This window comes from Lycium barbarum, chromosome 11 (genome assembly GCF_019175385.1).
Source record: "Lycium barbarum isolate Lr01 chromosome 11, ASM1917538v2, whole genome shotgun sequence".
In the NCBI taxonomy this organism is placed as follows: domain Eukaryota; kingdom Viridiplantae; phylum Streptophyta; class Magnoliopsida; order Solanales; family Solanaceae; genus Lycium; species Lycium barbarum.
The window spans coordinates 43,237,886-43,263,488 of NC_083347.1; the positions used below are offsets into that span (position 1 = coordinate 43,237,886).

Below are 25,603 nucleotides of genomic sequence, written 5' to 3' on the forward strand. Positions count from 1 at the left end.
TGTGACGAAATTACGGTTTTGACCTTCGAGTTTGGAACGGGGTTTTGGATTGACTTTCTAGACCCAAATCTTTTATATGGCAACATGGGTACCGATTCACTCGTATTCTTATGTAAACACCGTATTTTAACAAATTGGGATCGTTCGAAGGCTCTACAAAAGGCAAGGCTTTGTTATGACTGTTAGGCTTTAATTCAGGCAAGTTAATATTGTTGACCTTAATTAGAGCGTCGTGGTTGGTCTAGTTAAATTAATAAGATGGGATAATGGGGTAACTAAAGGGGGTCCCGATACTTGTGAGATGACTAGAACTTTTATTAGGTACTGGTGCCATGATATGGGTATTTGTGTATTTTCAATTGTATAGCCCGGTCTGAATCCCATGCAATTGGGCATTAACTGATAGCATAGATTGATTGTGTCTGTGATTAGGATATGAGGTCCCTTATTTATTGCTTCTATGCTTATTACCTGTCTTGTTTTTTATTGCACGCTCTCATCACTCCTAAAAATACTCGTTTAAAAGTGGAAAAGAGCTAAAGATTGAGTTTTTATTGCTTAACTTGATTTCTTATGGTTGTGCATGTCATATTCATACTTTATTAAGTATCTCATGTGCATTTGAGGATACATATGTAAGGTACGAAGGGAAATAATTTAGGATAGAGTGATGCTGATGATGTGAGCCAGATTGGCTAAGTGACAGGTTGTCACGACCCAGCTAGGGACCGCTATGGGTACCCAGGGCTAGCCACCGAGCACCACTCCCTCTACCACTCATCTTACTCACTTAAGGCCCTTTTATCAACTTCATACACGAATTATAGGAAAAACATATTTTAGATAGAAGTATAAATACTTTATATACATTTGCCTTTCGGCCATCAAAATAATATATACATATAATAACATCTTGTGAGACCATCTAACCCACACTGCGTATCTACGAGCCTCTACTGACAGACTGTATATATATAGACGGAACAGGACTGCGTCGTGCCCAAATATGCATATATACCAAAAGGAGAATCACAAGCACCTCCGAACAATGGAGTGCTCTCAATCAGCTGACAGCTACTATGGATCTGGATCAAGCTCACCTCCCTGTCTACCTGTGGGCATGAACACAGCGTCCAAAGAAAATGGACGTCAGTACGAATATTGTACTGAGTATGAGAGGCATAAACAATGAAGGAAGACAACAATAATATAATGAGAACATCAATATGAAACATCTGGATCTGAATGACAATCATAGGAGAAGTAATGCATGTTGTCTTACTCATACTCATCATCATATCATATATGCATAATATGTAAGCTTCCCGTCCATAATGGAACGGTGTGATAATCAATAACAATAGCCCGCGTCCGGGGTACCATCTCATGCCGCCCACTAGTGGTGTCTGCCCATGCCAAATGGTCATGGTGTATCCGTATAGCTGCCCGCCTTAGCGGTGACTGCCCGGCCAACTAGGCGCGGTGTAATATTACCATGACATGCTCATATTATTATAGTACATGCGTAAAGCTCAAGATCAACTATACTTTATCAGGGTGACGTAAGGTCGTGATCCCCCGATTTCATTATGGAGCAATTATTGACATTCTGCCTCACCTTGAAGGAATTATCACATAAGGTGAGTGTGAGTAATCAATAACATCTTCATCATTATGGCATCTTAGTATTATATCTCTTATCTTATATAGACATTTATAGATATAGGCTTTTTAGCTTTCTTCGGAATACATGAACTAATAAAGAGGAAAGGAATTTATGCTATAGGATTCATTCCATTACAAGGAAAGGACTAGCCTCACATACCTTTGTCGTTTAGCTAGGCTATCGTCCACTTGATCTCCTTCGATATCACGTCGCTACCTTCACGAGAGAATTCGAATTAGTATTAGTTAATCGACTATAAAAACGTGTAGTTATTTCTAAGGACAATTGGGCAGCGTTTCCTTTGTTTCTACTACTTTTCTCATGTCTCGTTTCAACTCCCAAACACTTACAACAGCACTTACAATATTGTATCAACAATCGTCATATATATACCTTAAGCAAAATCCACCATTTTCTCCAATTTCTCCACTTTTAGTGGTTTTAGCTCATCATCGTAATTTCGCATACTTCACACCTACTCTATGGTCTATACTTCATTTATAACGTATTCATAATCATATTACACCAACATTCATGATCCAGCCTAGCTATTACCCAATTATGGCACTATTTACTCAAGAATGGTCCATTTTCGATGTCTTGCTACAATTCAAGTGTCTTAGCTTTCCAATACTTTAAACAACATGATACAGTCATGAAACTTACCTTAGGTGATGGTGGAATAAGTCTAGAGTGGAATTCCTTCCTCTTTCACCAAACCCTACTTCACCTCCTTTGAGATTTCTTGGTTTGGATGAACTTCACTTGAGTTTCATACACTTGGCTTCATGGATTTAATGTTGTTGATCTTGATGTTCCTTTGATTCTCTTGGATGAAGTGTTTGGAGAATATTCTAGAGTGTTCTTGAATTATGGAGATGAGAAATGAAATAAAATGAGCTTAGGGTCCCTTTTTAATAACTCAAAATCTGATTTTTAATGAACAGCAGTCGGGGTGTACAGTGGTCGTAAACCACAGTTTACGGACCGTATACTAGTTTACGGGCCGTATAACGTGGTCGTATTTAAGCATATCAAAAACAGAAAGGTTTGCTGAAGGTCATGATGGTTTACGGCCACAGTTTACGGGGGCCGTATTTCAGTTTACGGTCCGTAAACTGTATCATATTTTACCATTTAAGCTTTGGACAGAAAGTTGAAATTTTTGGAACGTTGGAGGACGATGGCAGTATATGGTCCGTAAATCACTTTACGGGCCGTATTCTGTTTTACGACCACTGGCTGAATTGAAATTCTACAACTTTCTTATTTCAAAAAAAACTTCATCAATCGTCATTCCCTACTTAGTAAAACGTCACACACTCATGCCTTTCGTTGGTCTATTCATTGTACATGTACGGGGACTTTTCCGAGGTGTAACACAGGTAATGTGAGCCTACGAGCTGAGTTTGATGATTTGGAAGCTCTAAGAGGCTAGGAACACGAAGGAAAATGATGTCGGGTTGGTGTATGGACTTCACGAGTCCCTCATGGGTCACGATTCATAGTATTTGAACATGTGTGTACCGGGAATGGAAAAAGGCCTTGCGTTGCATATCATATTATCTCATTGGTTTCTTGTTCGTTTGACTTACTTGAATTGTTGTCCAGTTTACCTTAAATGCTTATTTGAATACTTGATGGGCTTAAGGGTTTAGAGGCTTTTACCTAGGCTTGTAACCTGAGATTATGGTACTTATTATGATCATTATGATGGACTAATAACAGTTATGTGTGGAAGTAGTATTCAGAACACCAACCCTCATCTCCATTTTCGTTAGGGTCAATCAACAATGTTGTTGAGTACATGTTGATTTTCCGTACTCACGCTACACTTGCTCCACCTTTTTATGTACAAATTCGATCCCCAGTTCGAGTGGAGCACGTGATCTCACTTTCCGTTGAGGAGCTGTCTAGGAAGATCCGAGGTGACCTACCAGCCGATTCATAGCACCAGATTCACTTTCCCATTTTATTTTCTGTCCTTTGTTTCAGACTATGTATTTCATACTTCTTCAGACTTGTATTCGCATCTAGTGACACCAGATTTTGGGGTTTGTATCACGTTACTTATGTGTTTTTATGATTATTAAACTTATTAAGACTTTAAAAATGACTTGTCTGACTTTCCGCATTTATTTCCCTATTGAATTGTTCTGAATAGGTTGTGGATGGCTTACCGACTTGAAGGGAGTTGGTGCCTTCACGGCTTAGTAATTTCAGTTGTGATAATGTTCAGGCTCAGCATATTTAGAGAGTTACAAAGTTGGAGAGAACGGTTAGGTCTTAAAAAAAAATCTCTAAGAAAGTTCACATTTATGGTCTTTTGAGAATAGTTATTTTTGTGCCACAAGATTTTTCTAACCAACTAATTTTTTTTATTACTCCCTCCGTTTTAAGTTGTTTGTATTACTTTCCTTTTTAGTCCATTTAAAAAAGAATGTCTCTTTTCTTTTTTGGCATCTCTTTAGTTCCAACTTTCCACATGACATGTTTAAGACCACAAGATGAAAGGGCATTTTGGTACATTTCACATATCTTTAGTTTAAGACCACAATATTCAAAAGTCTTCGTTACTTTTTAAAACTTTGCGTCAAGTCAAAATTAGACAAATAATTTTTTAATCAAAACCAAATCAATGATTAGTTGCAGATATATAAAAATCATATCAAGAGTATGTACAAAGTTACGAAAACATAAACCAAAAACTACAAAGCTGCATTTGGAGAACAGTTCCAGAATGCATAAAAACTGATACACAGGGAAATGTCATCTGCTAATAATGGAAAATGCAAGATGATCCATTGCCTTGGTTTGATACCATCTGTGAAACACCCAAAATCTCTCACCATGTGCTATTGAATCAAAAACCAGATGAGTATTCTCAGGCAAAAAGAAGAGTCCTGCAAGTGTCATATTCAGCTTTTGTTAACTTTGTGCCACCTTACACTACATCAGGTTCTGCGGTTTGAAACCAACTAAAATTTTCCATAGTTAATCTCTAGTCAACAGAATGAACATCTGAGATGTTAATACCACACATTGGCTGAAAATTAAAAATGGAATTGTTAAGTCAATCTCAATGTTATATGAGAATTCTGAGTAGTTAAGGTGAGTTGCTGCTACACTGCTAGCTGCTGCTGTTATAACTTGTTCTTCTGATGGCTCTTGATCTAATATGTGGTACTGAAGCCTTGTCCAAGTTTAGTATTCTCCTTGCTTCAATGTGCCTCCTGAAAAGTTGCAAAATAGACAGGCTGGCTGAATGTGGATGTGTGGACAATGTGGACTGTGTGCTATGTGATAATGGCATTGACTCTTGAGAACACCTCTTCTTCCAATTACTCTTTGTTGTCCAGGTCTGGCAAAGGAGCCTTCTCTGCCAGCACATAAACAGGGGGGTAATGGGATAGAATGATGAATTACAACAGGCTCTGGTTCACTATAAAAAGAAGGTAGTAGCTGCTGAGTTCTACAGAATGTCTTTAACTGTTATGGCCTACTTCATTTGGGAAGAGAGGAATCTTATACTTGTATACGGTAAAAATCGGACTTATGTTAGACCGGTGAGACCAAGAATCGAGGGAAGAAAGAAACAAACACGAGCATGAAGACGTTCTTTCGGACCGGAGGTATCGCACTAGAAGTGGTTAATCGGAAGAAAGCGAAGTAAATCGTTTGGTCCGGTTTCTCCATAGCCGGGTTGATCATGGCCGTTGGTCCCGGTGTTCGTGGTCGTTGGTCCGGTTGATCCGTTACGCAATTGCCACGCGTCAAAACCGTTCTGCTATATTGTACTGCCAATCGTACGGGTGTCAGACCGTACGACCTAACCTTATCCTTTTAGGGTTTACTTTATTCAAAAGGGCTTTATGTTGTGTAAGGAGGCCCATAAGGCAAAACTATAAATAGGGGGTATTACCCTACTTTCAAGGGTTGGCTTCTTCAGATCTAGAACATTGTAATAGCAAAATATATAAAATCTCTCCTTCTCATTCCCTGATTTTGGTCCGGATTTCGTGTGTTCTTCTTTAGCTTTATTTAATCAAACAATATTCATACATTATTTAATATATACATTTAGTGTAAATCACCGATAATTATTCACTTGCTCACAGCAGATCCAAATCCATTTTCTTCCAATCAAATAGATTAAAGCTCATCCACATATCCTATACCTCACTTACAAATTCAATTGATTACTTAAATTCGGGGTAAATAGTTTGGCGCCCACCGTGGGGCTAGGATAATAGTGGTCTTTGATCTTGGTTTCTATCACTTACCCGCTAGGATCGAAAAAATCTTTTGTTCGTCTAAAACGGACCATATGGCTAACAGTAGACAATCTGGTCACGTCAACAACAACGAGATTGTGGCCGAAAATGAAGACAGTGGGCCACGAGGATTACTAGCAAATCCCGCCGATCCAAACCCCGTTAATTCGAGGGAAGGCCTCAACCGGCAAAACACCGTGAATCAGGAGAATGCCGCCCCGCCGGCCACCTATCCTTTAAATACTCACAATTCAATTACTTTGTCCCGGGCACAAGGCCGGAAAGTACCGCATACCCCGGATGATAATATTTACTTACGTTTAATTTTTGAAATGTTGCAGGAACAGAGAGCAGTTATTGCCAAAAAAAGAGTCACAGTAGCCCAGTTGCAAAGCAAAAGTGATAAAACGACCCCGGAGAGAACGAAAGGCGTTGCTGAACCCAGAAGGGACGAGACGCGAATGGTCGAGAGCAATGGGTCTGGAGCTGGTTCATCCACCAAAGTTCTGAGAATGCTAGAAACATTGGCGAAGCGGGTAGACTCGATCGAAAAGAGGGTGGCAACATATAACTCTCGGGTGGACCAAATCCCGGGGGCTCCGCCTATTCTGAAAGGACCGGATTCGAAGAGGTACATTCAGAGGAATTTTCCTCCGAGTGCAGCTCCGAAATTAATCCCGAAGAGGTTCAAAATGCCGGATACCCAGAAATATGATGGCACAACCGACCCTCAGGAACACGTGACTTCATACACCTGTGCCATAAAAGGCAATGATGTTGAAGAGGATGAAATTGAATCTGTGTTACTGAAAAAGTTTGGGAAAACTCTATCAAAGGGAGCATTGACATGGTACAACCATCTGCCCGAGCATTCAATCACTTCTTTCGAAATCCTCGCCGATGCGTTCATAAAAGCTCATGCCGGTGCCAAAAAGGTACAGGCCCATAAGGCAGATATTTTTCGCATAGCCCAAAGGGATGATGATTTATTGCGTGAATTTGTCAACCGATTCCAGAGGGAACGAATGGAGCTCCCTCCGGTTCCGGAGGAATAGGCTGCACAAGCTTTTACCAAAGGGCTAGATCCTCGGAGCTCGACGGCCTCATTCAAACTAAAGAAAAACTTTCTGGAATACGAGAATGTGACCTGGGCGGATGCCCATAATAGATACGAGTCAAAGATTTGGGTAGAAGATGACCAACTCGAGCTTCCCCCGGGGCCCGTAAATATGAACAAAGGCTCGGAGAGATCGCTAAAATATTACTAGCCGAAGTCCAGACCATCGAGGGAAAGGTATAGGCCATACTGTCATTCGGAAAAGCCAAGCTTTAGGTTAGAAAAATCAAGGGTTGGCCAGAGTCAATTCTCCGGTCGGGGTGATAAACGGGCCGAGCGCCCGTCGAACAATCGAGGACTCTCATTTAGGAGCGATGCCGGATGCTCGGCCAGCAACAAAGACTTGCCAAGGATATCGGAGTACAACTTCAACGTCAACACTTCAGACCTCGTCTCGGCTATTGGACGTATCGGGGAAGCGAGATGGCCAAGACCACTAAGGTCAGACCCGGGCCAACGGGACTCGAGCATGGTGTGTGAATATCACGGAACCCACGGACATAGAACTGAGGACTGTCGCCAGCTAAGAGAGAAGGTGGCTCGATTACTGAAGAATGGCCACCTCCGAGAACTACTAAGTGAACGAGCTAAAGGCCACTACAAGGAAAGGGAATCTCATAAACGGGCCGAACCAGTAGAACCTCAGCATATAATCAACATGATAATCGGAGGTACCGATACCCCTCGAGAGCCGGTGATGAAACGGACGAAGGTTTCTATTGTGCGTGAGAAGCGCAGCCGGGATTACTTACCCGAGGGTTCCATCTCTTTCAACAACGAGTATGCAGAAGGCATCATTCAACCACATAATGATGCATTGGTAATCTCTATTCTTATTTTGAAATCACAAGTTAAACATATTTTGATTAACCCAGGTAGCTTGGCCAACATCATCCGGTGGAGAGTGGTTGAACAGCTAAGGCTACTCGATCAGATCGTACCGGTAGCCCGAGTGCTCAGCAGGTTCAACATGGTGAGCGAAACCACGAAGGGGGAGATCTCTTTGCCGGTCAACATTGATGGCACTATCCAACAAACGGTTTTCTATGTAATCGAAGGAGATATGAAGTATAATGCATTGCTGGGTAGACCTTGGATACATAGCATGAGGGCCGTGCCATCGACATTACATCAGCTGCTGAAATTCCCAACCCCGGAGGGGATAAAAACCATCTGAGGCGAACAGCCCGCTGCAAGGGAGATGTTCGCGGTCGAGGAAGCATCGTCTCTTCCCAAAAGACCGGATCAAAAGGAAGATGAGTCAACCGGGGGCAAGGACTCCAAATAGCAACTAAAGTACATGGGTTCGACAACGGAGCAGAAGGGGTTGGACCCGGGGTATGAAGAGGATGATTTCGGTGTACCCAGATCGTTCGTCCTGCCGGATGACTCGGATGCAACCAAGTCAACAGTATAGGAGTTAGAGAAAATCATCTTGTTCGAATACCTACTGGATAGAAAGGTATACTTGGGCTCGAGGTTAACCTCGGAGCTCAGGAACAAGTTAATTAAATTTCTTCAAGCTAATGCCGATTGCTTTGCATGGTCCCATATAGATATGATAGGTCTGCCACCAGAGGTAACAACTCACAAGCTCAGTCTAGACGGGAGGTTCCCCCTGGCGAAGCAGAAGAGAAGGTCCATGGCAGAGGCAAAACACGCCTTCGTAAAGGATGAGGTAACGAAGCTTTTGAAAATAGGCTCTATCCGGGAGGTAAAGTACCCGGACTAAATAGCTAACGTAGTAGTGGTGTTGAAAAAATGTAATAAATTTCGAATATGAGTTGATTATAAGGATCTAAACAAAGCATGCCCAAATGATTCTGTTTCGTTGCCTCACATCGATAGAATGATCGATGCGATGGACGGGCATAAGATGTTAAGTTTTCTCGATGCCTACTCCGGGTATAACCAAATCCGAATGCACCCAGAGGATCAAGAGAAAACATCCTTTATTACCCGGTATGGGACTTACTGTTACAATGTCATGCCGTTCGGATTAAAAAATGCCGGTGCAACTGACCAACGCCTAGTTAACGGAATGTTCTAAGAACAAATAGGGAAAACAATAGAAGTTTATATTGACGACATGGTGGTCAAGTCCCTAGAAACAGAGGACCATTTAAAGCATTTGCAGGAAACGTTCGATGTACTCCACAAGTACAACATGAAGCTTAACCCGGAAAAATGTGCCTTCGATGTTCGTTCTGGAAAATTTTTGGGTTTCATGGTGTCAAATCGGGGGATTGAAATCAACCCGGATAAGATCAAAGCCATCGAGGATATCGAGGTGGTGAATAACGTCAAAGGAGTGCAGAGGCTCACCGGAAGGATAGCGGCGCTGAGTCGTTTCATATCGAGGTCCTCGGATAAGAGTCACCGCTTTTTCTCCTTACTAGAGAAGAAGAATGACTTCATTTGGACACCGGAGTGTCAAAGAGCTTTGCAAGAATTGAAAAGGTACTTGTCCAGCCCGCCACTACTGCACACACCGAAAGCGGACAAGCAGCTTTTTCTCTACCTTGCCGTCTCCGAGGTAGCGGTAAGTGGTGTTTTGGTCCGAGAAGAATCAGGTACGCAATTCCCTATATACTATGTGAGTAGAACTTTAGAGGATGTGAAGACCCGTTATCCCCACTTGATAAAGTTGGCATTGGCATTGGTAAGTGCTTCTACGAAGCTCAAGCCATACTTTCAATGACATCTGATATGTGTAGTAACTACTTACCCCCTAAAGAACATCATGCATAAACCGGAATTATCGGGTAGACTAACTAAATGGGCTATTGAGATTAGCGGATATGATATCGAATACAAGCCTCGGATGACCATAAAGTCCCAAATCTTGGCCGATTTTGTGGCGGACTTCACCCCAGCTATGGTCCTCGAGGTTGAGAAAGAACTTCTGCTAACCTCGGAGAAAGCTTCAAGTACTTGGTCGCTACATACAGATGGGGCCTCGAAACTCAAAGGTTCCGGGATAGGAATCATCCTTAGAACCCCCGCCGGGGATGCCGTTAGACAATCCATTAGAACGGTTAAATTGACTAACAATGAAGTAGAGTACGAGGCTATGAATGCAGGTTTTGAATTAGCCCGGAGTATGGGGGCCGAAATAATTGAAGCAAAGTGCGATTATTTCTTGGTCGTTAACCAGATGAATGGCGTCTTCGAGGTCAAGGACGAATGGATGCAAAGGTATCTGGAAAAAATCCAAGTGATACTACACCAGTTTAAAGAATGGACCATGCAGCATGTACCGAGGGAGCAGAACAGTGAAGCCGATGCATTGGCCAATTTGGGGTCTTCAATTGAAGGGGATGAAATCAACCTCGGGACTACGATGCACTTGATGAATGCAGCAATAGAAAACGGACATGCTGAAATAAACACAATGGGTTTAACTTGGGATTGGCGCAACAAGTACATCGACTACTTGCGAGATGGAAGCTCCCGAGTGACCCAAAAGAATCGCGGTCACTAAGGACAAAAGCTGCGCGTTTCTGCTTGGTAGACAGTCAATTGTATCAACGGTATTTCTTCGGGCCCCTGGCCAAATGTTTGGGTTCCGGAGAAATGGAGTATGTGTTAAGAGAAGTGCATGAGGGGACCTGCGACAACCACTCCGATGCCGAAGCCTTAGTCCGAAAAATTGTCAGAGCCGGTTACTACTGGAACCGGATGGAGGAAGATTCGAAGAATTTTGTCCGGAAATGTGACGGGTGTCAAAGACATGCCCCGATGATTCATCAGCCCGGGGAGTTGCTGCATTCGGTGGTGTCACCTTGGCCCTTCATGAAGTGGGGAATGGACATTGTTGGTCCATTGCCATGGGCACCAGGCAAAGCCCGTTTTATTTTATTTATGACTGACTATTTCTCCAAATAGGTTGAAGCGCAGGCCTTCGAAAAAATTAGAGAGAAGGAAGTTATTGACTTCATATGGGACCACATTATTTGTCGTTTCAGCATCCCTGCCGAGATAACGTGTGATAATGGTCCTCAGTTCGTGGGCGGCAAAGTCAATGATTTCCTCGAAGGGTTGAAGATCAAGAAAATCATATCAACTCCATATCACCCGTGTGCGAACGGACAGGCGGAATCCACGAATAAAAAAATAATTCAAAATCTGAGGAAAAGACTTAAAGCGTCAAAGCATCACTGGAGGGAAGTACTACCGGAGGTATTGTGGGCTTACAGAACCACATCGAAATCAAGCACGGGAGAAACACCTTTCTCGTTGGTCTACGGGGCCAAATCCCTCATTCCCGTAGAAGTTGGAGAACCGAGTCTTCGGTTCAGGTACTCCACCGAGGAGTCAAACGAAGAGTCCATGGCCGTAAAACTCGATCTCACGGATGAACTTCGCGAAAACACGTTGGTCCGTATTGCAGCCCAGAAGCAGAGAATGGAAAGGTACTACAATCGGAGGACCAATTTTTGACATTTCCAAGTTGGGGACTTGGTGCTTCGGAAAGTTACCTTGAATACCAAGAATCCCAACGAAGGAAAACTGGGTCCGAACTGGGAAGGACCGTACAAGATAACCGAGGTAACGGGCAAAGGATCGTATCAGCTGGAATCCATGGACGGGAAACGGTTGCGCAATAACTAGAATGTGGCTCATTTGAAGAGATACAACTGCTAAGGTATGGACACCTCGTGTTTATCTATTAACCTTCTTCTTTTTTACAGGAAGTCAAGTACCGGATAAAGTTAGGATCTAGGTCTGAAAACACGTGTTGCACTCTTTTCCTTAGTACGGTTTTGTCCCAAAATGGGTTTTCCGACAAGGTTTTTAATGAGGCAACAAGTACAACATGTTACTTGACAAAGACGAGGACAAACGCTCGGAAACTCGGGGCCACACCCTAAGAGTGGGGACTTGATAGCGCTTACCCGATATTGCAGCTTGGATAAGCACTAGGGGACTATTATACCCACATCGAGGTTTACCCCGGTTAGTCGAAAACGTAGGAGCTCAACAAACCAAAATCGGACCTTCTGTATTAAGTTTCGATGTAAGGACCAAATGATCAGAATGAATCGTGTCCACCTAGTATTTGCTATGGCAAAATCAAAACCGGACCTTCTATATTAAGTTTCGATGTAAGGACCAAACGATCAGAATGAATCGTGTCCATTTAGTATTTGCTACGGCAAAAAACAGAAGGAAACGAAAAAAATCCTCATATCATGTACATACAAATACTTGCAATACAAAGATTATCGAAAGTTCGAATTACTGTATTTCGGATATGCCTTCTTGATAAAACACCCCATCCCGGTGATTACCGCCGTATTTCGGCATCGCTTCATTCATATACCCTATTCCAGGCACTACGGTCGAAATTCGACAAAGGCAACAAGGTCACAATGAGCCGAGCCAAAATCTTTAACACCCTCGAATGGGGACTGCTACATCAAAATTTGCTAAGGCTGGGATTTTGGTGTCCGAACCTAATCTATAACAAGTGAATAACCAAAAAATACCGGCCCTAAAAAATGCCAAACGTGATTCGGAGACGTCTGAATTCACAAAGCATTAGATAAGTCCCACGGGCAAAAAACTCGATAAAATTCCCGGACAAAACGTACCGGACGAAGAGAAAAGCCAATACCCAGGCACAGTCCGAAATAATGACTCCGAGTCTCTGCTTGTCCTTAAAACGGACCGACAATTCGGGAAAAAGTCATAACGAGCATTCAAGCAAAAGAATAAAGAAAATCAAGAAAAATGCACGTTCCATTTATATAAGGTTTTTTACATCGGAAACCCCTACGAAGTCGAAAAATAAAAAACAAGCCAAAAAGGCAAAAAAAAAAAGGCTAAATACAGGCCCTGGTCTATCCGGTATGGCTGGACCCGGAATGTTCGAACACTGTCCGCTCGGAATCTTCAGAGTCAGTATCGAGGGCTCTTTTGGCTTCTTCCTCGACCCCTTTAGCTTCGAGTATCAGGGTCGGGAGATTCGCAAAGCCATGCTCGGCTTACTCAAGGGTGACCCTCCGAGACTTCCACCGTTCATACTCCACCGCAATCGTGGTATGAGCCTCGGCAGCCTCCACATTCCTAAGGGCTTCTGCCAAATCGGCCTCAGCCTGGGATAGCTTGGCCACTAGTTCATCCCGCTCTTCTTCAAAGACTCTTTGGATTTGTGTGGCCGTCTCCTCGAGTTCAGTTTTCAGCTCGTCACATATCCGGGCCCTACCCTCGACTTTTTGCTCGAACACCCTCATCCTACCCTTGTACTTAGCACTCTCAGATTCAAGCAGCCGATGCCTCTCGGCCATGTTCATGGCATCAGACTTGACCGAGTCAAGCTCCCCCCGGAGTTGAGAGATAGTGGTTTCGAGCTTACCAAGCCTCGAAAAATAATGAGCATTGTCTTGGCTAAGGCCGACCTTATCCGTTTCTAGAAGCCGGTTCTTCTCGATCATCTCGGCCAACTCATTCTCTAATCAAAGGTTTTCAGCCTTCGCCGCGTCGAGCTCGGGTTGAAAGTTGGAAAGGGCAACAGCTCTGTTCAGTTCATCCTCCTTCACCCGCAAAAGGTACTGAAACTTCTCCGTTTCTCGACCTTGGGAATCCAGCTGGCCCTTAAGATCGTCAACTTCTTGCTGAGCGCAGACGAAGGCTTTGTTAACAAGCACCACACTCTGTAAAAGAAACAAGAAGTTAAAACTCGGATAAACGAGAAACTAAAATTCCTAATGAATTATGCAACGATGACTGATAAACTTACTCGATTGTCCGCGTGCATGCCCTCGTTAATGAGACACTAACAGGGGACTCCGTTCATATTCCGTTTTTTTTAGTCCGAGACGAGGGGCCTCAGGTAGCTTGCTACTCCCACCGGACGAGATAAAAAGTTGCAGTCCTCGGGGACAGTAATCACGGCCGATCTTGTCCTCCTAGGTTCCACACTTGGGGCCGGGAAGATGCGCACCAGGCTATCCCTAGCACCAGTCTCGGTGGACCGGCTAGCCGCCCTCGTGACACGAGGGATAGGGAGATGTCCAAAACCGGCAGCTTCCCCGGTAGCAGGAGAAGTATCCGAGAACATGTCATCAAAATTATCCGACCTTGAAGATGGAGTTGAAGAACTCGGAGCGGCCTCAGCAGCCTCGGTAGAGGCAGGGATCTCGGAAGTTGCAGTCGTCTCATAGCCGGGCAGTGGACCGACATCCACTGGAACTTCGGTCTCGGGGACCGGCTCAGCCCTCTGATCGGCTTCGGTAACTGGCACATACCCGGACCTTCTGGTCCTTTGCAGGGGGGTTTCCTCGAATGAACCATCACCTGAAATATCAACAAATTCAATCGACCTTAGAGGAGTCGGGTAATGAACTTCGTCCCCACTTGTGTGCAAAGCCGGAGTTGTCAGTCCTTCCCCGGCTGAAGGAAGTGATGAAATGGTTGTACCCTCCTCCGGAATAGAAGCAACGGAAGGGATCACACCGATCCTCCGAACGAGGAACTCGGGCTCTTTTTGGTATCTTAGAGTCCGAACGACGCTCCTCGCCCTCTTCTTCGGTTTCTGCCCTTTGTCTGAGGGCTTTTTTCTCTTGTTGGCGGCAGCAAGAATACGAGATGTACCCGCTGAATCGAATTCGGGTGCCGGCGCAGCTGGTTCGGCCGCTAGTTCCGGTCTTGGGTCAACCGTGCCCTTGGGTAAACCTGAATGCCGAAGATGTTATAAAAGGGAAAGATAGAAAATGCAATGAATACCGATCGAACCGAAGTATTATCGTGGTTTTGAGCGACCCATCGGCCACGTGACAGGAGTCCCCATGTCTGTGCCTCATGGGTGTGTTGGCTAAGGAGAGCACCAACCCATTCGTTTATATTCCGGACAGCCGGAGGTATCCATGCCACGGCTGGTATAAAGATGGGGAAAAATAGTGAGAATATGACAGGACTAGTGTTTGACAAAGCATTCAAAAGTATATCAAAAGAACTGACACTTACGATTATCATTCCAGCTTTTCGGAAAGGGCATATAGTTGGCCGGAATAATGTCCGCGGTCCTCACCCGGACGTAGCGCTCCAGCCAACCCGGTCTCTATCTTCGTCCATCTTCGAAAAGATTGGGTTTCGGCTTCGCTTGGCGAACTTTATTACACCCCCCCCCCCCCACCCACCCCCGGGGAACAACCTCGGGGAGTATAACCGGATGAAGTGAGCCAGCGTGAACTCCTTTTTCAAGTTATTGGCCAACAGCCGAAGGCAGGCCACGGTCCTCCAGACAATCGAACCAATCTGGGCCAGGGTTACATTGCATGTCCGGCACATATCTAAAATAACCGAGTCGACCGGGGGGTTGAGCTTGAGTGTGAAAGGATAGGTGTAAACGTATAAGAAGCCCTCCTGCTGGTCGGTGATTGATTCATCAGGTCCGGGGGCAAAAACTTGTACCGGACGGTTATCCCATCCGCAATCAGCCCGGACTTGTCAAGTTTGTCCTCGGTAACGGACGAGGGGTACCGTCTTACATCAAACCCTCTATCGAAAATCGGAGAAGGTTTCTCAACCTCGAAATCCTTGTTATAATTGGGTTTGAATGATACAATGTCTAAAGCAGTGGGCTCAAAGGCGATTTTTCCCTTGGGTTAAGAAGTTGGCTCGGTTCCTTGAGAAGAAACCGAGGGAACGTCATGGGAGGTGGTTTCGGTGTTAGCAGACATTTGGAAGTTATTGAAAAGGAGATTGGCGAATTCGAGAGAGAAGTTAAAAAAATATGAGTAAAGGAGCAGTCAAGAAAAGATTCAAAATGGTAAAGTAAGAAGAAAAAGAAGCAGCACTTTCTAAACAAAAACAACAAATGAAGAAGTTGGCGGAGTTGGTTTCTTTTCACGCAATATAAGCAATGAATCAAAGGGGGTAAAACGGTTGAATCAGTAAGAAATATGAGAGAAAAGATGATTAGGAAGCAGAGAAGTGAAGAAGTAAAATGGAGAAGTGAAGGGGTTGAAGGCATTATATAAGCATGGGGACTGAGGCGGTTACGGATCCCAGCCAACCGGGGGATGCCACGTGTCCCACAATTAATGAGAAGTGATTTGAAAAGATGTGCGTTACGGCGGTTGCTAGAGCCGACCGTTCGGGATGAGACACGTGGCTGATGACAGACCGAACGGTCGGCTCTAGCAACCGCCGTAACGCAGGTCGTACGGTCTGACACCCGCCAAAATGAAAAGATAATAACGAGCTTATAGAACCACCGGTTTCGTGATTCATCCACTTCCCGTTACTCTGGTAAAACTACGGTCCGGAAAGTGTGGGGACTATTTGTATACGGTAAAAATCGGACTTATGTTAGATCGGTGAGACCAGGAATCGAGGGAAGAAAAAAACAAACACGAGCATGAAGACTTTCTTTCGGACCGGAGGTATCGCACTAGAAGTGGTTGATCGGAAGAAAGCGAAGGAAATCGTTTGGTCCGGTTTCTCCATAGCCGGGTTGATCATGGCCGTTGGTCCGGGTGTTCGTGGCCGTTGGTCCGGTTGATCGTGGTCGTTGGTCCGGTTGATCCGTTACGTAATTGCCACGCGTCAAAACCGTTCTGCTATATTGTACTGCCAATCGTACGGGTGTCAGACCGTACGACCTAACCTTATCCTTTTAGGGTTTACTTTATTCAAAAGGGTTTTATGTTGTATAAGGAGGCCCATAAGGCAAAACTATAAATAGGGGGTATTACCCTACTTTCAAGGGTTGGCTTCTTCAGATCTAGAACATTGTAATAGCAAAATATATAAAATCTCTCCCTCTCATTCCCTGATTTTGGTCCGGATTTAGTGTGTTCTTCTTTAGCTTTATTTAATCAAACAATATTCATACATTATTTAATATATACATTTAGTGTAAATCACCGATTATTATTCACTTGCTCACAGCAAATCCAAATCCATTTTCTTCCAATCAAATAGATTAAAGCTCATCCACATATCTTATACCTCACTTACAAATTCAATTGATTACCTAAATTCGAGGTAAACAATACTATTTTAAGCAAAACTAGAAGTACAGATGACCTTATTAGACTAGTGGCTCAAGAGGTGCATGTTAGAGGGATAACTAAATCAAGACTAGATAGGATCATAAGGGAGCTGAATTACTATCCCTAATGTAATGCTACATTCTGATAGAGGTTTAGTATGATATTGATAGATAAAATCTTGAGAACAAGACTGGGGGCTGTCTAGTGCTTGTGTTTTCTTGCTCCGTAATTCTCATACTTGGTAATCAATGATTAGTTATTTACCAAAAAAGCTACTGTAGATTAAACATTCGCACTCCAGAATTTGTTCATAAAGTTTGAAATGTGTTGTTGGAACTCCAAAAACAACTACTGGAGTTTAAACCTTTTTTAGTAAACTCCAGAGTTCCTTAGTTGCAAAAACTGATTTAAGGAAAAATTGATTCTTAATTGAAAAAACGATTGACTTCGCCATTGCTGGCGCGAAAGCAAGTTCTCATGTTACCTTTTTGAGTTCTTTCTTCAAACAACTGCAACTTTAAAATAAAAAACATTACATTTTACGTAAATGATTACGATGGCACTACAACACTAGTATTTCTTTTAGCTGAGTGGGATTTATGAATTGTAAATCGGAATGCCCGTATCCATAATATACCGAGTTTAGTCAGGTGATCATGTGTTCACGTGACCCATTTTTTACACATAAATTCGCCCCTACGGAGGAGGTTGGCCATAAGAAAAGATTTCCTTTTCATTTATTTTTTAAAAAAAAAGGCCAAAAAATTCTGGGAGATCATCTGAAAGAATGTGATTTCACAAATGAAAAAGTTATTTCATACCAAGAAGATCATCTGTGATGTTTAGATATATAGTCACTTTGTTACACAAGAAACCAGACTTGATAGTAATTTCACGAGAGGCAGTCGAAATAAAGAGGTGAAATGGCATGCAAGACAAATAGGGTAATGTACATTCAATGCTTCCACATAGGGAAGGATGAAATGATCAGATAGAAATACATAGATTTCATGTCTTTGTTTAAAAGGCCAAAGAGACAACTTGAGAGAACAATCTGATTTGAATAGCTACCCCTTCTTGTTTTAAAGAAGAAAGGAATTAATTAATGATACAAGAATAAATTCAATAACAGGTTGATCAACAACTTTATCCTAGTGGAGAGAACGAGGAAAAAAAGAAAAAACCACCTAACAATCTTACTAGCTAATAAAGTTACACTGAACGATGCCTTTCACTCACTATCAATTCTACACAGGAAAAAAGAATCAGTATATATGGTCTTAAGTTTCCATAGTCTTATCACCTCCAGCTGGGGAGAGATGTACTTGAAATGTGAACCCCTTTTTAGAAAGTGGCTCTGCAGTTTACTAAGAAAGTGGCTCTGCAGTTTACTAAGGCATTTGTCACTCTCCAGCTTTTGACCTAAAAGAGGCAAACCCGAACGACTGGCGCTTGTATTTGAGATGCCACAGAAGCAATAATATAATTTGTTTACTGAAACTGAAGAAATGTTCATTCGATGATGCTGGAATTGCCAACTATAATCATTGGTGAAGTAATTGTTAGTAGTTGCATATGGTGGTTAACTAGTCGCTGTCACTACTATATCTTCCATCTGCAAAAGTTAAAAAACAAAGGATGATCAGTAATGTTTATGGCAGAAGAGTAGCATCTATGCAGAAAATGAGTCATCTTACTTCCAGAAGGTCTTTTTCCTTCCATGGCTTCTTTCTTTTCTTGGCAGCTTGAGCAAAGAAAAGGGCCATCCCATGGACGAAAGTTTCTTGTATTCGAGGAGTCAGCATGTATTGAAATACCTTCTCCAGGCTTTATTTCTACTTGACAGACGGCACACATGAATAACTTGAACATGTTGCAAACTGGATATTTTGCGTCTAACCTGCAGTCATATGAAGATAGCAAATATGAACACTATTACACCACAGCACTATCTAAAGGGTATATTCTTTATGACAGTGAATGCGTCAGACATCACATGCATATAGCAACTAAATTGGCATCTCAGAACACTTAGCATGACACAGACCTGTCAGAAAGTGATGCAGATCCTTCCTCAAATAGTTCTTCCACCACATCTGGTTCATCATAATCTTTCTCGGGATTAGACGATGACTCAGAAGCTTTTTTGCGAAATATAGACTTAAACACTTTTTTCCCTGACTTTTTGGGTGGTGGCTGGGGAGGATTTGGCTTTTCTGAGGGCTGTATGTCAACCACAATACAGGTTGTGTCATCTCGAATCCCTTTTGGCTGCACGGCTTCCTGCAAATTGGCAGAAAGAGGTGAGAATAGATAATAAGAAAATTAAATCAGCTATATAACATCATAAATTAACCTACATGGAATAAATATCTTACCTTAACAATTTGAGAAGCTGCAGCATCCGGAGGCATTCCACGAGAACATTCTACAGCCGTGTCTGCAGACAAAGCATCCCAGACACCATCACTTGCTATTACTAGTCTTCCACCTGCTGAAGATAGCTGTTCGCATAATGTTTAACATGTTCAGGACATGTATAATATGCAAAAGAAATTAAGAGCTTGAATAGAATTAGCAAATCAAAGTATTCAGGAATGTCTAAAAGCTGACATCCTAGATAAAAGGGATAGTCCACATGAAGAATGCACAATTTAGGACCTGGAAACCAGAAATTACATTTTTTTTCTGAAATAGGTAAAACATATATTGCATTGATTTCCATTAAATACTTTACAGTCAAATATTATTAAATCACGTCCAGCGGCGTGGATATGATCAAGTCCAGCTGCATCTGCCCTCAAATTGGATATCATGATTACTCTCAATGGCAGTGCTATGTTTTTTTTTTTTTCCTTATAAAAGAAAAACCATGCGCTTAAATGCAGAGATTCAAAAAGATACAGGAAAAGGGTATATTCTGGATCTGCTATACTACCAGTCTACCTCTCATGTGAACATATCATGACTGGCTTAGATACTTTAACAAGTACTACATTTCGTAAAAGAAGCATCCACAGCAAAAGAATGCCAAAATCACAAAAAATGGAAATTTTTCCAGGAAAGATGGAGGAGAAAAGGAATCACGACAAGACTCCACTCCACCATTAAGAAAGCAGATATCCAGGGGAAATTTACCATATTGCAACTTTCAAATAAAAAAAAATACTAGATGATTTACAGTATAGCTTCAATCTTTGGATACTTCAAATTGCACTTTCATCTTCCCAAATTTGATGTGGACAACTATAAGTGGGTGAAAGTTGTAGTCTTCCCAAGTGAATGCTTAGAAGTTTTTTAAGCTGAAATCATGTAGTTGCAGATACACAAAGGAAATATGCACTTGATCAATGGACCCAAAACAGAAAATGCAAAGAGGAAGCGCATGATAGACAAACCTTCACTTGCTTTACGTAGGGTACAGGAACGATGAACTCGCCAACATCCATATCTCCAATGGATCTCGAGAGGCATAAGCCACCAGGCCAACATCTCAAAGGACCAATCTGAAATCATTTTGGATCACTTGGTAAGACAAACTTCCTAAAGAAAATAAATGAAATCCCAGAAATAGACAAGTGAAAGAATATAAATGGAAATTGTGACATGCCAATAAAAGAAATGATTCATAAGTTCCTGCTGCAAGCAGCTACTAAGAGGTATATATCGGACAGAATGTGATTGTTTCGTGATCATTAGTACATTCCCATGAATTACCACACTTCGTAAATGTTTTGAGTACACAAAAGAAGGAAATGGGTTATGGGCCTATAGCTTCTGACTTCAAGGAGACAAGAGGGAAGAGGCTTCTTTGTACCTTTACGTGGGGGGATGGGTTGCATTATCATTTTTAAACAAGTGATAAGATGTCCAAGCATTAACAAAAAGTTACCTGTGTACCACCGCCAGTATTAAGTCGACCAACCTCACCACCACTTGCTGTTATGCGTTCCCTCCTGGTCAATTCAAAATAAATAATTAAAATGTTACTCAAGAGGCAAGCCCATATTCATGAACTAATAAAACTCATAAAAGGCACAAATCTTACTCCTCTTCATTGCACTCTAGTCTATGATCAGCTGATAGATAATAAATTCCTCCTTCTGCAGATTCTAATATACATCGAGAATCACCAACTGATGCAACTGTTACAACCCATCCTTCAATTATAACAAATGTGACTGTTGTCCCTGATTTTTGTGCTGCAAGATTACACAAGAATTTTTCAGAATAATATATGCATACTATTATTGGGAGAAACTAAACTGATTTTTCTATGGTAAGATTCCATCATGCTGGAAAGAAGGTAATTGGAGTTATGACTATTACAAGCATGACCAGATTGAAGGAAAAAGCATAATATTCTATTCAGCAACTGCAGGAGAATGTACATGTAACATATGTTGGAGCTGATGAATGCATTGAAATGGAAGACAAATAACAATTCTTGCATCTAAAGTAGGAGAGGTATGCAGATGAAAGAAGAAAAGACCCCAACTTGATGCTCCGCTTTTCTTTTTTGTGATGTTGCTAATTTTCACTCTCCCAAAGACAAATAGGTAATGTAGGAGCACTTCATGAAAAAAGTTTATATATAGTTGCAATCCAAGATCTTAGAAGTCAAAGTCCAACAGAAAAAGAACTACTATAATGAGAACTTCTAATAGGTCATTTCAAGTTATAGTAAACCCCTGAGAGATTCATCAGTTAAGTTATATGAGCAAATCAAATTGTTCAAAAGGAATAGTAACAGGCCCATATGAATTTTGTATTATATTTAATCAAGCATCAAAACGACACAGTTTTTCTGTCATTTACATTTTCATGGAAACTTAAGGTTAGGATTTCATAATAGCTCCCTTCTATATAGAAACAACCAATACCTTTTTCTTGGAATTCTTTGTCTGTCTTGACAAATCCTGCAACCAAAGCCCTAGGCAATGCTGCAACCCACTCATCTCTGTTCAGGTCTGCGGGAATAGCACTCAAGACATTCTGCAACAGATTCTCTTTAGTATATATAGCAGCTGCCGGCCCATTGTGCCCATCAAATAACTACAAAATGAATGAAATAAAAATTACATGACAGCAATTATATAATAATAAAAAGAGATGTGTGACTACAGATATAAACAATTTGTCGAGAAGAGAATTTTTAGGTCAAACATTTAAAGCTTTAGGTGAAACTGTAACACAATAATGCTTCATTTGCAAGAATTACTATTTCCTGGCCAATAATCTTCAAAGGGAAAAGAAAAGGACTTCTCCCTCTTGAGATAACTGTTGATTCTGCATAGAGAACAAGTCAAAGAAAGACCAAGGCGAAAATGTCGAAAGTTCGTACCATGATAATTTTTTCTCAAACATATAGGATACTACACTACATAACATATCAAAGTCAGCATGACATCTATTGTTCAATGTGATGAATTGTTAACCAAACAAGGAAATGACAGCATTATCTTACAAACGACATCATGAGCATATAGAAGACACCGTGACATCTATTATCCAATATGATAAATTACGCTACGGCATAGGAAATAGACACATTTCTTAAAAATCATAAGATAGAAACATGGAAACATCAAAACGTACCCCAAAAACAGAAAAGGTAGTGACTCCATCTCCCAAAACACGCTGGCATTCTGTCTTGACGAAGGTGAAGTCTTCCCCTTTCTTGCTCTGAGCAGCTTGACCGTGAGAAATCTCGGGGTTTTCGATCTTCTCATGGGCTAGTTCCCGCTTCAGCAGTACAGACAATGGGACCGTTTGATGTTCACCTTTAGACAACATTGTTCGGTCCCTTCAAATCAAATAAAAGATTTAACCTCCTTATTAATTCCAAAGATAATGTAGCTTCCCAAATTTACTTATCCATTGTCTGCTAATCCATTTCAGTCAACGCAAATCCAATGTTGTCCTATATAAAACAAATAATAACCACCCAAATTAATACCTCTTAGACACAGAATCTAGCACAATATAATCAAATAAAACGATCACATGCTGGAAAAATATAATTCCACCAATACCCAAGTTGAAGCAGTGTGATATAAACAGGTTTTATTCAGTAATGATGACTGAAAACCAAGAAATCCACACCCCCTGAAAAACATTTCCCCATTAATACCAATAGAATTAGTCAATTTAATTATACCTCAACACCACACAAGTTTGGGTCAGTTGTTTTTAATCATATTCTGCTCTATTCCAACCCATTTCATCGTAACACAAGGAGAATAATGGGAAAATGTATTTATCACTACAATATTTTCAGGGAGAAAAATAAAAACATTGGTTGAAGAATCTATAAAGATGCAAAAAGATAAACATATCTACGAGAATAAGATAAAAAGAGAAAAGGAAACAGATAAATTGGTCCTTGATTTGGCAGGGAATTGCCAAAAAAAAAAAAAAAGATCCTGTCATTTTATCAACCATTACCTTTTATTTTAAAATCCCCCTTAGAAACTCCATTTATGGTTGCCTTTGGAGTCAGCCATTTGGACTTATTTCTTGTTTCTGCAATAATAATTGAAAAATGGAGGAGAAGAAGGAAGAGGAAGGGAAGAAGGAAAAATGGAGGAATTTTCGTCCTGGTTGTTTCTTTCTTTCTTTTTCTTTTTTTGTTTTTTTTTTTTAAGTAGAAATGTTGGTTTTTTGTGACATTATAGGCATGTGCGGACATGTCCGAAACGCACAGCACCGTTCGTTTTTGGTTCGGCGTTTAACTAAAAATTAAAAGCTGTGGGAATATGTTGAGCTGTTTATTACCTTATCCTGCGCCTTCCTTAACTAACTTGCGGAGTCCGGAACCAAAATGGTTCCAAAAAAAATCACTTTGAATCAAAATACCCCAATAAAAAAAATGTTACAAAACTACCTTTAGCGCAGTAATTTACTGCGCTAAAGCAGTTCACGGAGACGGAGTCGTTAACTACTTTAGCGCAGTATTTTACTGCGTTATAGAAGTTGTTAAAAAAAAAAAAATCTATAACACAGTAAAATACTGCGTTATAGAAACAGTACCAAAAAAAAAAAAAATTGGCCAACTTTATTTTTTGCAACACTTAGTGTTTTTTTCCATACTTTGACCAATGATTAGTCGTGTGTCAAGACTCCGAAACATCAATATTTTATATAGAACCTGATATTTTTTTCTGTGTACAATAATGTAGGCTCAATACATCAAGGATACGTAAACGTTCGGATCGTCATTTTAGGGGTTGAAAAGGTGCCTAAAGTAAGTTTTATTTGTAAACTTTAGATTTAAGTGTTCTATATACATAGACGTCCATTTTTGTTTGAAGACTTGTTGTCATTAGCTTAAGGTGTTTTATTTTTAGGGTTTAGATTTATTGAAAATAAAGTCGTTGCCAAAAGGTTTGTAACTGCTTTAGCACAGTATTTTACTGCGCTAAAGATTTTTTTTATTTTATTTGTATAGCGCAGTAAAATAGCGAGCACTAAAAAAAAAAATTGGCAAAAATTTTTTTTTTTTGCAACACTTAGTGTGTTTTTTCGTACTTTGACCAACGATTAGTCGTGTGTCAAGACTCCTAAACGTCAATATTTTATATAGAACCTGATATTTTTTTCTGCGTACAATAATGTAGGCTCAATACATCAAGAATACGTATACGTTCGGATCGACATTTTAGGGGTTTAAAAGGTGTCCGAAGTAAGTTTTGTTTGAAAAAATTTAGTGTTTGACTGTAAGGTTATTTTAGTCAACTTTATATCTCGAGAAAATTAGTCAGCTTTATTTTCAAAAATTGAAACCGCATAAGTGAAATTGACATTCACAGCTACATTACCCCGGGATTTTTACGTTAAAATCTATTGCGTATCATCATCTTATAAGTAAATAAAACTGAAAACGTCAGGTCAATTTGGGGGAAAATTGAAATTGAATGGGATAAAAGGTGTTTTTTTTAAAATCGGCTCGGTCAAACCACCTTGCGGCCGTTTGTCCGCATATATCTCGAAAAAATACACAAGTTCAAAAAAAAAAAAAAGCGTAAAACGGACATCCGAGCGCAAAGTTATGACCATCTAAAGTTTGACCACTTTACAACTAGTTTTTCTCCCTATATTTTATAGAATTATATTTATATTCAAAATAAAGTTATGTCTTGATTAAAAAATAACACGCTTAAATCAAAACCTTAAAAAATAAAACACTTAAACCTTAAACAAAACTTATTTCGGGTACCTTTTCAACCCCTAAAACGACGATCCGAATGTTTACGTATTCTTGATGTATTGAGCCTACATTATAGTACGCAAAAAAAAAAAAATCAGGTTCTATATAAAATATTGACATTTCGGAGTCTTGACACACGACTAATCGTTGGTCAAAGTATGGAAAAAACACTAAGTGCTGCAAAGAAAAGATTTATTAAAATAAGATGTTGCGATCTTTTTATGAAAAAAAACACTAAGTTCCTTAAGTGTGTTATTTTTAATGCGTAACTTTCTTTCGAATATGTTGCAAAAAAAAAAATCGTGTAAATCGAACGTTCGAGCGCAAAAAATC

At 40.9% G+C, this 25,603-nt stretch overlaps 1 protein-coding gene across 3 annotated transcripts; it reads right to left on the bottom strand.

Annotated features, from left to right (window-relative positions):
• Window positions 1-18,102: 18,102 nt before the first annotated feature.
• Window positions 18,103-23,730, bottom strand: LOC132617732 (probable protein phosphatase 2C 12). 3 transcript variants are annotated; one of them, XM_060332806.1, is made up of 10 exons: window positions 23,509-23,730; window positions 22,660-22,984; window positions 21,945-22,056; window positions 21,110-21,263; window positions 20,954-21,017; window positions 20,460-20,567; window positions 19,440-19,565; window positions 19,109-19,344; window positions 18,759-18,961; window positions 18,103-18,676 (listed from the first exon to the last, which is right to left on the bottom strand). In XM_060332806.1, exons 2-10 carry the CDS (start codon window positions 22,855-22,857, stop codon window positions 18,648-18,650), a joined length of 1,230 nt encoding a protein of 409 aa, XP_060188789.1. In that variant the 5' UTR covers window positions 22,858-22,984; window positions 23,509-23,730; the 3' UTR covers window positions 18,103-18,647. The 3 variants fall into 3 exon arrangements, with proteins under 3 accessions (XP_060188789.1, XP_060188788.1, XP_060188787.1); XM_060332805.1 differs by having other exon boundaries at window positions 21,945-22,116; window positions 22,660-22,867; window positions 23,509-23,726; XM_060332804.1 differs by having other exon boundaries at window positions 21,945-22,116; window positions 23,509-23,725.
• Window positions 23,731-25,603: the final 1,873 nt, after the last annotated feature.